Source organism: Geotrypetes seraphini, chromosome 1 (assembly GCF_902459505.1).
Source record: "Geotrypetes seraphini chromosome 1, aGeoSer1.1, whole genome shotgun sequence".
NCBI lineage: Eukaryota > Metazoa > Chordata > Amphibia > Gymnophiona > Dermophiidae > Geotrypetes > Geotrypetes seraphini.
In genome coordinates this window covers 115,074,692-115,088,717 of record NC_047084.1, presented here as the reverse complement: position 1 = coordinate 115,088,717, position 14,026 = coordinate 115,074,692, and the positions used below count along the sequence as shown (strand labels likewise).

At 44.9% G+C, this 14,026-nt stretch overlaps 1 protein-coding gene across 2 annotated transcripts in view; it reads left to right on the top strand.

Moving 5' to 3' along the window:
- The first annotated feature begins 1,853 nt into the window (after window positions 1-1,853).
- DNAJB5 (DnaJ heat shock protein family (Hsp40) member B5) overlaps window positions 1,854-14,026 on the top strand; it is a 46,267-nt gene continuing 34,094 nt past the window's right edge. The window contains exons 1-2 of one of the 2 annotated variants that reach the window (XM_033936413.1): window positions 1,854-2,013; window positions 11,830-12,080. In XM_033936413.1, coding sequence (XP_033792304.1) covers window positions 11,870-12,080 — 211 coding nt within the window. In that variant the 5' untranslated portion in view covers window positions 1,854-2,013; window positions 11,830-11,869. The other variant, XM_033936405.1, reaches the window with a different exon arrangement.

Below are 14,026 nucleotides of genomic sequence, written 5' to 3'. Positions count from 1 at the left end.
ATTTGACAAGTTCCTGCTAAGCCAGAACATATGCAGGTGAGGCTAGTCTCAGTTAGGGCACTGGTCTTTGACCAAGGGGCCGCCGCGTGAGCAAACTGCTGGGCACAATGGACCACTGGTCTGACCCGGCAGTGGCAATTCTTATGTTCTCTCTCATTCTGTCTGATATCCACCCACCTCCTCCGCTCTGAAATGGAGAAACGCCTATGCATCCCCCCAGGAAGGTCTCTCCTGTCAGAAACCACCCCCAAATGATCCTTCAACCACTTCATTCCCCATCTCTAGAACCAACTCCCCTCACAAATCAGACTACAGAACTCTCTGATGACCTTCCAGAAAGCAGTAAAGACTCTCCTCTTCAACTGAAATTCTAACTGCAAACTACCCCTTGACCCCCTTATATTCCCCCTCTTTTCTGCACTCTCCTGTACGTAAGTTGCTGTATAGTCTTCGAACAGTCCAAAATGTTTTCCATTGTGAATGTTGGCTTGTAACCCATAAGAACATAAGAATTGCCGCTGCTGGGTCAGACCAGTGGTTCATCGTATCCAGCAGTCGGCTCACGCGACGGCCCTCCGGTCAAAGGCCAGTGCTCTGAGACTAGCCCTACCTGCGTACGTTCCAGTTCAGCAGGAACTTTGTCTTGAATCCCTGGAGGATATTTTCCCCTATGACAGACTCTGGAAGAGCGTTCCAGTTTTCTACCACTCTCTGGGTGAAGCACTTCCTTACGTTTGTACGGAATCTATCCCCTTTCAACTTTAGAGAGTGCCCTTTCGTTCTCCCCACTTTGGAGAGAGTGAACAACCTGTCTTTATCTACTAAGTCTATTCCCTTCAGTATTTTGAACGTTTCGATCATGTTCCCCTCTCTAATCTCCTCTGTTTGAGGGAGAAGAGGCCCAGTTTCTGTAATCTCACACTTCAAACATGCACTGATCAATGCCTTCTTTAGGTGTGTTTCATTTTTAACACTATGCATTTTCCTCCATATATATCACAAAAATGTTCTGAGCTACTGGGAGAACAGGATAGAAATCGAAATAAATAAATCCAGATACAAATCTGCACAAGGCCTTTTGAGCATCCATACAATCCCTGAGGGAATTTTTTTTTTTTTTTTGCTGTAGGTATGATGTATGTTGCATAGATAGAATGATTCTGTCTACGCAACATACATCATGCATAGAGCAAAAAAACAAAACAAAAACATTCCAATGATGAACTGAAGCTTCATTTTCAGCTATGTTATGACTTTAATTATAGCAGATTACGGCATTTTTATCTTTATTTACGCTTTGGAATATGAAGAGAAACGTTGAGACCGTTTGAGGGCTGCTTTTTCAAGGTAAATGAGCGGGATTTTTTTTTTTTTTTTAAACAAGGCCTGGAGTCCGTGTCTGTGTGTGAAAGGGAGCGAATACGGCGTCATAACGCCCCTAAAAGCAGAGCAAGAGCGGACACTCAGAAGTCACGCGCCAGAGCGCCAATTCCATCTCCCGGAAAGGCAATCTCCGGGGAGCGGAAGTGGAGGCGTTCAAAGATTTCCGTTACTCTCCGGTGACGTCATCGGCTTCCAGAACCTTCTCCAGGGAATCCCGCTACCACCTCCTCAAGTACGCTCCGCATTCAGAGCGCGCGCGAGCGGCTCCCGGGAGTCCAATGAGATCTCTGCGGGGCGGAGCTGCCTGTCGTGGGCTCCGCCAATGGGAAGCGCGGGACGGGCGGAGCTTGGCGAAAGGACGCGGCGATTGCTTTTCCTAAACGAGCCAATCAGCGCTCGGCGCACGTGCCGGCTCTTGTGAATTAAAGCTCGGGAGGGAGGAGGCGGCCTGTCAGGCAGTGAGTGGCGGCTCTGTCAGGCCAATGGGAGCCGCGCTCCGGGATGGGCATCCCGAAGCGGGCCCGGCGGTTGGCTGGCGGCGGAGGCGGGTTTCCCGTGACGTAGCGAGCCGCTGGTGCCGCCTCAGAGCCGGCGTCGTGTGTCAGTGCGGTCGGCGGAGAGCTGCACACGGTAAGCATGTGTGTGTAAGTGTGTCGTGGCCGGCGGGCGCGTTGCTCTCTCTGTCAGCGAGAAATGCCCGGATGGAGGGGCTGGAATGAGGCGAATCTCCCTTCCTCGCGGCGCGCGCTGGAGCTTTTTAGTCTTTACTCAGAAAAGGTATCGCTGTCCTCCTCTGGGGTCTGGGCTGGCAACTGTCGAGGGGGAAGGGGGAGGGGAGCGTCTGTCTGTCTGTCTGTGTGGCACTGGTCAGGGCGTTGGGAAATTGTCAAGAGACACGGACAGATTTCCTGCACCATACACGGGGGCACTGGCTGCTCTTGAAGGGGTGAATCTGTAATAGGGGGGGGGAGGGAGGGAGGATCTGGCCACTGTCCCGTGTATGGGGGGGAGATCTGTCACTGACTCTTGTGTTTAGGGGGGAGGAAAGATCTGTCACTGGCTGTCTCTTGTGTTTAGGGGGGAGGAAAGATCTGTCACTGGATGTCTCTTGTGTTTAGGGGGGGAGAAAAATCTGTCACTGGATGTCTCTTGTGTTTAGGGGGGGAGATAAATCTGTCACTGGATGTCTCTTGTGTTTAGGGGGAGAAAGATCTGTCACAGACTGTCTCTTGTGTTTAGGGGGGAGAAAAATCTGTCATTGGCTGTCTATTGTGTTTAGGGGGGAGGAAAGATCTGTCTCTTGTGTTTAGGGGGGAGAAAAATCTGTCACTGGCTGTCTCTTGTGTTTAGGGGGAGAAAGATCTGTCACTGGATGTCTCTTGTGTTTAGGGGGGAGAAAGATCTGTCACTGGCTGTCTCTTGTGTTTAGGGGGGGAGAAAGATCTGTCACTGGCTGTCTCTTGTGTTTAGGGGGGGAGGAAAGATCTGTCTCTTGTGTTTAGGGGGGAGAAAAATCTGTCACTGGATGTCTCTTGTGTTTAGGGGGAGAAAGATCTGTCACTGGATGTCTCTTGTGTTTAGGGGGGAGAAAGATCTGTCACTGGCTGTCTCTTGTGTTTAGGGGGGGAGAAAGATCTGTCACTGGCTGTCTCTTGTGTTTAGGGGGGGAGAAAGATCTGTCACTGGCTGTCTCTTGTGTTTAGGGGGGGAGAAAGATCTGTCACTGGCTGTCTCTTGTGTTTAGGGGGGAGGAAAGATCTGTCACTGGATGTCTCTTGTGTTTAGGGGGGGGAGAAAAATCTGTCACTGGATGTCTCTTGTGTTTAGGGGGGGGGGAGAAAAATCTGTCACTGGATGTCTCTTGTGTTTAGGGGAGAAAAATCTGTCACTGGATGTCTCTTGTGTTTAGGGGGGAGAAAAATCTGTCACTGGCTGTCTATTGTGTTTAGGGGGAGAAAGATCTGTCACTGGCTGTCTCTTGTGTTTGGGGGGGGAGGAAAGATCTGTCACTGGATGTCTCTTGTGTTTAGGGGGAAGAAAAATCTGTCACTGGATGTCTCTTGTGTTTAGGGGGGAGAAAAATCTGTCACTGGATGTCTCTTGTGTTTAGGGGGGAGAAAAATCTGTCACTGGATGTCTCTTGTGTTTAGGGGGGAGAAAAATCTGTCACTGGATGTCTCTTGTGTTTAGGGGGAGAAAAATCTGTCACTGGCTGTCTCTTGTGTTTGGGGGGGGAAAGAAAGATCTGTCACTGGCTGTCTATTGTGTTTAGGGGGGGAGAAAGATCTGTCACTGGATGTCTCTTGTGTTTAGGGGGGAAGAAAAATCTGTCACTGGATGTCTCTTGTGTTTAGGGGGAAGAAAAATCTGTCACTGGATGTCTCTTGTGTTTAGGAGGGAGAAAAATCTGTCACTGGCTGTCTCTTGTGTTGGGGGGAAGAAAGATCTGTCACTGGCTGTCTCTTGTGTTTAGGGGGGGAAGAAAGATCTGTCACTGGATGTCTCTTGTGTTTAGGGGGGGAGAAAAATCTGTCACTGGATGTCTCTTGTGTTTAGGGGGGGAGAAAAATCTGTCACTGGATGTCTCTTGTGTTTAGGGGGGAGAAAAATCTGTCACTGGATGTCTCTTGTGTTTAGGGGGGGAGAAAAATCTGTCACTGGATGTCTCTTGTGTTTAGGGGGGAGAAAAATCTGTCACTGGATGTCTCTTGTGTTTAGGGGGGGAGAAAAATCTGTCACTGGATGTCTCTTGTGTTTAGGGGGGAGAAAAATTTGTCACTGGATGTCTTTTGTGTTTAGGGGGGGAGAAAAATCTGTCACTGGATGTCTATTGTGTTTAGGGGGGAGAAATATCTGTCACTGGCTGTCTCTTGTGTTTAGGGGGAGGAAAGATCTGTCACTGGATGTCTCTTGTGTTTAGGGGGGAAGAAAAATCTGTCACTGGATGTCTCTTGTGTCTAGGGGGGAGAAAAATCTGTCACTGGCTGTCTCTTGTGTTGGGGGGGAGGAAAGATCTGTCACTGGATGTCTCTTGTGTTTAGGGGGGGAAAAAATCTGTCACCTGATGTCTCTTGTATTTAGGGGGGGAGAAAAATCTGTTACTGGATGTCTCTTGTGTTTAGGGGGGGAGAAAAATCTGTCACTGGATGTCTCTTGTGTTTAGGGGGGGAGAAAAATCTGTCACTGGATGTCTCTTGTGTTTAGGGGGGGAGAAAAATCTGTCACTGGCTGTCTCTTGTGTTTAGGGGGGGAGAAAAATCTGTAACTGGCTGTCTCTTGTGTTTAGGGGGGGAGAAAAATCTGTCACTGGATGTCTCTTGTGTTTAGGGGGGGAGAAAAATCTGTCACTGGATGTCTCTTGTGTTTAGGGGGGAGAAAAATCTGTCACTGGCTGTCTCTTGTGTTTAGGGGGGGAGAAAGATCTGTCACTGGCTGTCTATTGTGTTTAGGGTGGGGGAGAAAAATCTGTCTCTGGCTGTCTTGTGTTTAGGGGGGGAGAAAGATCTGTCACTGGCTGTCTATTGTGTTTAGGGGGGGAGAAAGATCTGTCACTGCCTGTCTATATTGTATCAGGTGGGGAAAGAAAGAGACTTGGCACTGTCTGTTGGGAGCTTTCTGGGGAGATCTGTCACTTTCTGTTGGGAAGGAGGGGTTTTATTAACTCCCCTCACTCTCTATATGTGAAGTATATCTAATTTTTTTCTATCTATTGATCCTGGTGAATCTGTCTTGGTGCTGTCAATTTGTATATGTATTAGTATTATTTAACAGCTTGTAACTGTTCTGTGACAATGTATATGGGTAATGCTGTTCTTTATAAGAAAGAGATGGGAGAGTGTCTGACTTGACTGAGCTGAGAAGAGAAGGGGCCAGATGTCATTATAAGGAAGGATAAGTGTGTTGGGAAAATCAGGCACTATAGAAAGGGAGGGAGAGAGAGAAAGATTCAGGAGATCAGAAGAAGAGGCACTTAGGTATTTTTTTTCTTCTCTTACCCCCCCCCCCCCCCCCAATCATGCTTTCCTATCTCTGTCTCCACCTGTTCCCCCTTTTCTAAAGAGAAAACCCTGAAAAAGTGCTGGGGTTTTCTCTCTGCTCTTTTTGTCCGGAGATGACTTCCTTAGCGTAACAGTGTACCATGGTTAGCCCGGTAACTGATTCTGCGTGGAGAACCTATTGATGTGCTTGATAAAAATAGAAAGAGCTTAGCTCTCTGAAATCCTCATTCTTGTGCTTTTATCATGTTTTGTTGTACAGCATCAAAGCACATGCTGTCTTGCACTTTCACAGGATCTGAAAGGTTGGTAGTGCTTGAACGAAAAATTCTTGACAATTTTTAACTTTGAATGTCAGGCTTTTTTCTCTCTCTCTCTAAAGTAGACTCTCCTTAAAGACTAGAAAGATAGGAATTAGAATGTGGACTGATGTATTTATCCATGTTGCCAGCTGACCCCAGATGGCTGTAATCTGATTCCTGTCACTGCTTTCTCAGCTTCACCGCCTAGTCTTCAGTGTCCAGGGTCACACTGACATGCCTTGGCCAAGAGAGCTGATTCAGTCTAGTGTTTGAGCCGCTGTTCCAGTGTTGGATCAGAAAGTCTGTCTCTTATCAAGGCTAAATGTCAGATCTTGACTGGAAGCTCTAAATCCAGTTTGGAAATTGAATGCGTTCTCTAATTGTACGAATGAAAAGCTTCTAAACTGACTCTTGTACAAGGAGCTTGTAGTTGTTTAGCATGGACTTGTCTCTCGTTGTGAGCAGAGTTTGGAGCAGCCCACTCAGAATTAATATTGATTCTTTTTGCAAATGTGATCTTTTAATTGCTTGTGTCCTTTATAAGGAAAGTAGAAAATGTTCTATTGTAGCTGTCATGGTGTCAGAACCCAGTGAGATTGGTGATTCCTACAAAAGACTCATGAGTAATGCATTCAAAATTTAAAAGTCTGAGGTTTTTTATTTTTTTTTTCCACATTAGGGCTCCTAAACGTTTCCTATTCTCTTTATTCTACGTAAGGCTTTGCTGCTAACGCCTCCCCCTCATCTGGCTTTTATTGGGAAGCTGCTCATTTTCTCTGGGTTTTTTGTTAGGTTTTTTAAAGCATTCTAGCACCCTCCTGTGGCTGAGACCATTCTCTTTTCCTTTAATGCTGCTTTTCATTTTTCCTTCTTGGTCCATGTCTTGGTATGATCACTAGAGTGATGATAGTGGCTTCAGGTGGTCATCTCTCTTTCCAGCAAACTGAGGCCACGACCTCCACAGAGCACCCAGTTTGAGACTTGGCACCATAAGCTGGATAGTCATACCTAATCTGATATAATAATAACTTTATTCTTCTATACCGCCACAATCTTGTGACTTCTAGGCGGTTTACAATCAAGAGAGCTGGACATTCAGCGAGTTACAATGTGCAGATAGAGGAAATACAGAGTGCAGAAACTCAAGCTGTGTCCTGATCTGGTGCTTTCCTCTTGCTAAACCCAGTTCAGCCCATGGCTGAAGGACAGGAAGCCCCATTTCAAGCTTTGAGGATCTTCAGATGATGAAATAAATGATGATAGTGCTAAAGTGACCTACTATTCATTTTCTGCAGTAAACCATTTTTCTTGGAATTCAGTGTCCTTGGAGGAGTTAGCTGCATGGAAGAATTCTCTACCAAAAGTAGGAGTTGTCTAATTTAGGGGTAATATGCAGATGAAACTCTGTTAGGTGGTTGATGCGTGGAATGCACTCCTAAGGGAGGTGGTGGAGAGGAAAATGGTGACAGAGTTCAAACAAGCATGGGATGAAAACAGAGGATTTCTAATCAGAAAATAATGGGTATATATTGAAGAACTAAGGCTAGTACTGGGCAGACTTGCACGGTCTATGTCCTGTATATGGCCATTCAGTTGAGGATGGGCTGGAATGGTTTAGATGGGCTGGAGTGAGCTTTGACGGAGACTCCAGTAGATGGAACCTAAGCACAGTACCGGGAAGAGCTCTGGATTTCTGGCCCAGAAATATCTAAGAAAAAGGACCATTTAAATTAAATGGTTAATTTATGGAGCATGTATGGTTGAGTAGACTGGATGGATCATTCAGGCCTTTATCTGCTGTCATTTAGTATGCCACTATGGATAGCTGCAGCCAGCTCCAGATACCTTACAGGAAATCAAACTTTTATCTGTGAGAAGGATGTGACGTCCAGATCCGGAAGCATGCAACTGCATGGAAGAATTCTCTACCAAAAGTAGGAGTTGTCTAATTTAGGGGTAATATGCAGATGAAACTCTGTTAGGAAAATGGGATGGGATTTGCTATACCTCCTTTCTGCGAATACAATCAAAGCAGTTTACCAATTTTATACAGGTACTTATTTTGTACCTAGGACAATGGAGGGTTTTAAAGTGACTTGGCCAGAGTCACAATGGGAATCGAGCTCCCCTGGTTCTCAGGCCACTGCACTAACCACTAGGCTATTGCCCCAGGTATATTAGAGAAATTGTAAGCCCGCCGGGACAGACAGGGAAAAATGCTTGAATACCTGAATAAATTCATGTAAACTGTTCTGAGCTCCCCTGGGAAAACGGTATAGAAAATTGAATAAATAAATATATAAATAGTCCTCCACTTCACTGTTGGTAACATAGTAAATAACGGCAGATAAAGACCCGAACGGTCCATCCAGTCTGCCCATAAGTTATACCCATTAAAAAATACATGACTAGATTAACTTGTCTCTTGTGAGGATGCTGCTTATTTCCAGACACATAAGATGAAAAGGTATTTGATTTGGTGTTACAGAAAGCTTTGATATGATTGCTTTGATTTTGTGGTGCTGCTAGTTCTTGCATTGGGTTTAGAAATTATCACAGTTCTGTGATGAAATTGGCTATTCGTGGTCAGGCCGTTGATTCCACTTTGCACTTGGCTTGAAAGATGATCATTTTAGTACAGTACAAATATAATTTTAAGGTTATCTGACGCCATAATTCTGTAGTTGAGTGAATTCTGATTTCTCTGCAAATAGCCAGCACAATCCTTGCAGAGGTAATTATTGGTCTGATTGGAAAAAAAACACCCTGTTTCTGAATGCCTTGGAATTCTTGCAGAGCTCATTTGTTTTATTAGCTGTGGAACTGTGAGAGAAGGCAGTGAGGAAATAATTTTTATATTCCGGAAGCTCATCCCAACAGAGGGTGAGAAATTAATTGGAAAGCGTGGGCAAAGTAGGTGGGAGGGAGGGAGGGAGGAAATCAATTGCAGCCAGCAAACTTCGTCACCGCAGCCCTGCTTCCAGTGGGGAGCCCCCCCTCCCCCCAAACGGTTGAAGCAAAGGTTACTATTTATAGAGCAGCTTCCTGCAGATTATAGCTCCCAAATATTTCCCTGCTTGGCATAGCTCTGCTACATAAGAGACATGAGTCCCAGGGAGCCCTGGAATGACCAAGCACTGCACAGTCTGGCCCCTGCAGCAGTTAGAAAAAAGGGATTGAATGCAGGGGGCATGAGTGGATAGACTCGGCAATGGGGCAGGAATCTCAGGAGTATCTCGGCTACTCCTGCTTCAGAAGCTAGCCTTGGGTGTGCAAAGCAAAAACTAGCTGGTACAAAGCTATGGAATAGGATAGGTCACAGTAATTTTGCCCTACACAGCATCAGCAACTAAAGAGCCTCTAGACCAGGGGTGTCAAAGTCCCTCCTCGAGGGCCGCAATCCAGTTAGTTTTTCAGGATTTCCCCAATGAATATGCATGAGATCTATTTGCATGCACTGTTTTCATTGTATGCTAATAGTTCTCATGCATATTCATTGGGGAAATCCTGAAAACCCGACTGGATTGCGGCCCTCGAGGAGGGACTTTTTCACCCCTGCTCTAGCCGAAAAGCTGTTCTTCTACCCCTGAGCTGGTGCACTTCTTTAGGGAGTTATGTCTTGAAATGCTTTTAGTACTTTAGCATGATCAGGTGGCATATGGTTGTTAGAGAATTTCACAGATTAACAAATCCAGCCAGGCTCTGAGTTCTTGTGTTGTTATCTAAGCTCTGAGGCCCCTCTTTAGAATCATTGAACTCTGCTGCATAGATGATGGTATGGATTCTGACAGCAGCTGTGCAAAGCTCATACTACGTACACCACCTCTCCCTGCTTCCTATTGGGCATCTGAGGACTTTCTTAGAGATCAGATTCCACAGGTGACCCTTGAGGTTAATTCCATCCTGCCCACCCCAAGGCAAAGCTTTTGTGACTCTTCAGCCAACCAGGAACAGCATGGGAAAAGCGAAGGATAGGCACATGGGATCTCTTAGAGAGAGGTAGAGATAATGGTTACTGCAGATGGGCAAACTGGATGGGCCATTTGGTTTTTATCTGCCATCATGTTACTATGTAACCAGCACAACTCCCAATACCCAGCATATCAAAAGCTCACTTATTAAAGAAATGGCCTAAACGCCCGGTCTATCTTCAAAATCAGCTCATTGCAACATCCTTTCGTGTGCCTTCCCTCCCCCACTCCCCCCCCCCAATTATCCTTATGCATTCTAGGGGAAGTGTACAGTTAGCTGGCATGTTTAGGCTAGTGTCTTTTAAATATTGCAGATCTGGTCTCATCAGGTAGGTCTAATTATTTTATGTTTTGGGTACTTCACATTGCTCCTACTGAGGGTCTTTGATTGTGCTGTTGTCAACAAAACAAGCCATGTTAAGGCAGTAGTTCTGTTATAGAGTAACCAGCACAGCCTTAAGTTGGTAGGATTCTTAAGTTGGAGAAGTTGAACAAAGCAAGTTTCATATTGATATCAGACGACCTGGCTATAGGGCAGAAATATGTAATTACCATTTTTATAGATGAATGTAGCGCTATAAGTATTCAGATACAATAGGTTCCCTCCTACAGAGCTTAGGCAATATGATCTGGTCGAAGTCAGTGAATGTCAGTGGCAGAAGCAGGATTTGAACCCTGAGTTCTCAACCCATTCCCCCCTTGGAGCTTGGAGTTCAGTCTGGTGAGCTGAACACAGACATAAATATAAATCTGCCATGGACAGTTTGTGACCTGGAGTAAATCACTTATCTTCCTAGTCTCGGTCTGTTCAAATGGAATTGAGTAATGATCGGGCCCATGTTTCTTCTTCCTGTTTCTCTTTGGACGCTGTTAGAGAGCAAGAAGCATGGTGCCAGGCCATCTGCCTAGAGGCAGCCATATGTGTGTTTCTGATCTGAATACTCAGCTCAAAAGTGTGCTGGAATCCTATATGGATGGAAGGAGTGGTATAAAAGGAAATGTGATTTCTTAGGGGGGAAGAGAGAGAGAGAGAGCACACTGATTTTCAAGAAGGGATTAGATAGATAGGCATTGGGACTCACTGTAGAACAAACATCTTTCTACATCTGGTCTGGTCCACTGCAGCTGAGCCAAATCAACACGTCGTGAGGCAAAGATGTCAATCACTCAGCTGTGGAATGTTCAGGAATCACTTTATTGATAGTGGCACTGCTATTTATAAGTGATTCCAGAACATTCCAGAGCTGAACGAGTGACATCTTTTCCTCACGACTCATTGATTTGACATCTCATTGTAGAGGACTTTCTGGCTTTTTCTCCACTGCAGCTAAGTGCATCAGATGGCTGGTCATTGATTGGTTTCTCATGTCCACTGGAAGGGAGTATTACATTGCCAGCTATCATTTCTGGATATATGTAGCACTGTAAAGTTAAATCCTGAGATGCTACAGGACTTGATCTAGACCTGCAGCTCCTAAATCCATTCCATAGTAGCCCTTATTTGCAGGATGACACACATTTACATGTCTTTGGTCAGTGAATCGGGTTAATTTACATACCTTGGATACCTTTTTTATATGGGTTATATTTGTGAACCACTGCTCTAGATCTGACAGATGTCAATAAGGAGTGTATGAGAACTCATGCAGGGCAGGGCTATTCCTTCATGAAAGCCAGGTAGAAACTAGAATATTTGAGGTCTTGAGGGGAAAATGTAAACTCAAATCTTATTAGTGTATGAAACTCCAAAATTGATATACAATGAGTAAGCACTCTAGGGATGTCTATGAAAGAAATTCAGTGTGATCTGGAACCAAAGAAGTGCATCAAAACCCATTGATGTGGGTGGAAGCATTTTAGAAAATGCTGCACACTGGAAAACCAAATGAATTAAAAAGTTTGTAATAGAGCTATCTCAGTTTTCACAGTAGCAAAATAACCACATGGTGGCTCCCACTGAAATTTTAGGGAGCCAGGGCACACTGGAATATCATCAAGTAATTAACCAAAACTCCCTTGCCACTGGTAGGTGCCTTTATGAGTTAGTCAGTGATGCTGCCTGAGAAATCAGAATGTTTAATTTTTCTGGGACCTGTTGTGGTTGGTGGGGATGTCAAAATGTTGACGGATGTCAAAATGTTTTCCAGTGGCTCACTCTCTTCTTGTTTCCTTTCAAAGTTTCAGCATTAAGGACTCAGCTAGATCGAGCATCTCGGTCATGGGGAAGGATTATTACAAGATCTTGGGTATCCAGTCTGGTTCCAATGAAGATGAGGTCAAGAAAGCTTATCGGAAGATGGCTCTCAAGTTTCACCCAGACAAGAACAAGGATGCCAACGCCGAGGAGAAATTCAAGGAGATTGCTGAGGCCTATGATGTTCTGAGCGATCCCAAGAAGAGAGCCATTTATGACCAGTATGGGGAAGAAGGTAAGATGGTGATTTCTGACCCAGAAGCAGGTCTTACTTGCTGGGAAAAGGATTCACTGAATGCAGAATACATAGAGAAGATTGGGGTGAAGGTGTTCCGAGGACGTTTCAACTGGTATAAGAGTATACAGTCTCCTCCTTGTTCTATAAATTTACCTGCCTTGTCCATGAATTTACATATGTAGGTTATAGAAAACTAGCAGTTATGCATGTAAGTGACAACTTAATTAGGCAATAATTGGAGCCAAGTACCAATAATTTGTGTTAATTGGAGTTAATTGCCTCTAATTTGCAATTACTCACGTAACTGCAGTTAGGGCTAGATTCACTAAGGGCACAGATCGGATCTGATCCGTGAGGGATCCGATCTGTGTCCAGGGGGCTGATTCACGAATCGCCCTCATGCAAATGAGGGCAATTGGAATCACGCCCCCAACCGAGCTCCCGGATCGCTCTGTAGTGACCTTGACGCATTTGCAGCTGCGCATGCATCGAAGAGCGACTTTTAAAAAAAATTTAGTCCAGCGAGCCTGTGGTTTTAACATGCACCTGCGGGTTAAAACCACGGGCTCGCACTGCGGGGGAAGCCAGTACTGGAAGAGTAGGGTTACCATATTCAAAGAAGTAGAAACCTTGGCACTTGGGCCCTGCCCCATGGCTTTGCTCCACCCCATTCTGCATCCAACCCACCCCATTCCACCCTGTACTGCATCTAGCCCTGCCCCCAAAAGCCACATCTATTTTTTTTTTTTTTTTTCTGACCTCCAGCTGCATCTGGAGGGCCTTCAGCATGTGCAGATGCGTGTGACATCATCCACACATACTTATTGAAGACTCTCCAGACGCAGCCAGAGCTCGTGGCTTTCCAAAATCTAGACAAACTACCAGGTTTTGGAAAGTCTGTCCAAGAACCAAGAAGACATGTCTGGATTTTCTCGGACATCTGGTAACCCTATGGAAAAGGCTGGGCTATGCAACAGCTCAGCCCTTATAAGTAGAATGTCAGTGCTGTTACTCTGAAGAAAGCTGAAAATTGACCTGTTACAGAGCTTGGGTTAGAGCCCAACTATGTCCTAAACAGGATTATTAAATGTTGTGTTTTGAGGCCCAGAACTCTACTGTCCAACAGAACACTCACTTGTGTGCATCTATTTCACCTTAGGTATTGTCTCCTCTTGTAGACTTCAGGAGTGGTTTCAAACTGACCACTGGTTTTGATGTATTTGGGGCCTAAAGATTTTGTTTTCACATACTAGTTATTGGCACATCTTCTATGCTTGCATGTAATCTGGAGCAAACCAAACAGCAATGAGAGAAAGTTTTCTCTAAATGTGCTGAAACAAACAAAAAAGGCAAGAGAGATGTCCATAAAACCAAATGGTATCAATTTATTCTTTAACAGAGTAACGTCCCAAGGATCCAAGTTTCGGCATAAAGTTATGCCTTCATCAGGGGACACTTGAGTGTGGCAGAATTCAAACTCGGACTAGATGGGAATAATGGGTGACGTGTGAATTCCGCCACATTCGGTGTCTCCTGATGAAGGCATAACTTTATGCCGAAACTTGGATCCTTGTTGGGACGTTACTTTGTTAGAGTAAATTAATACTGTTTGGATTTAAGGACATCTCTCTTGCCTTCTTTTTGTTTACATGAAATCTGGAGCATTTGTATTCAGTATTTTAAGGCGATTGCTAGATTTTCTCTTCCAAGGTCATTGTTTTGTTCTTTGGAGATGCTTGCTGTCTTCTACATTTCAGGCTTCTTTCTCCAGCCCATCTTTACTTATAAACTTTATATTCTGAATCTCATCAGGGAAACATCATACCTGATCCACTCCTACTTACTGCTGCTCATCCAACTCTCATCAGAGAATCATCATACATGTTTTCTCCATAAATATGGAGGGTGATTTTTTAATCACTTTAATCAAGTTTAAGTCTATT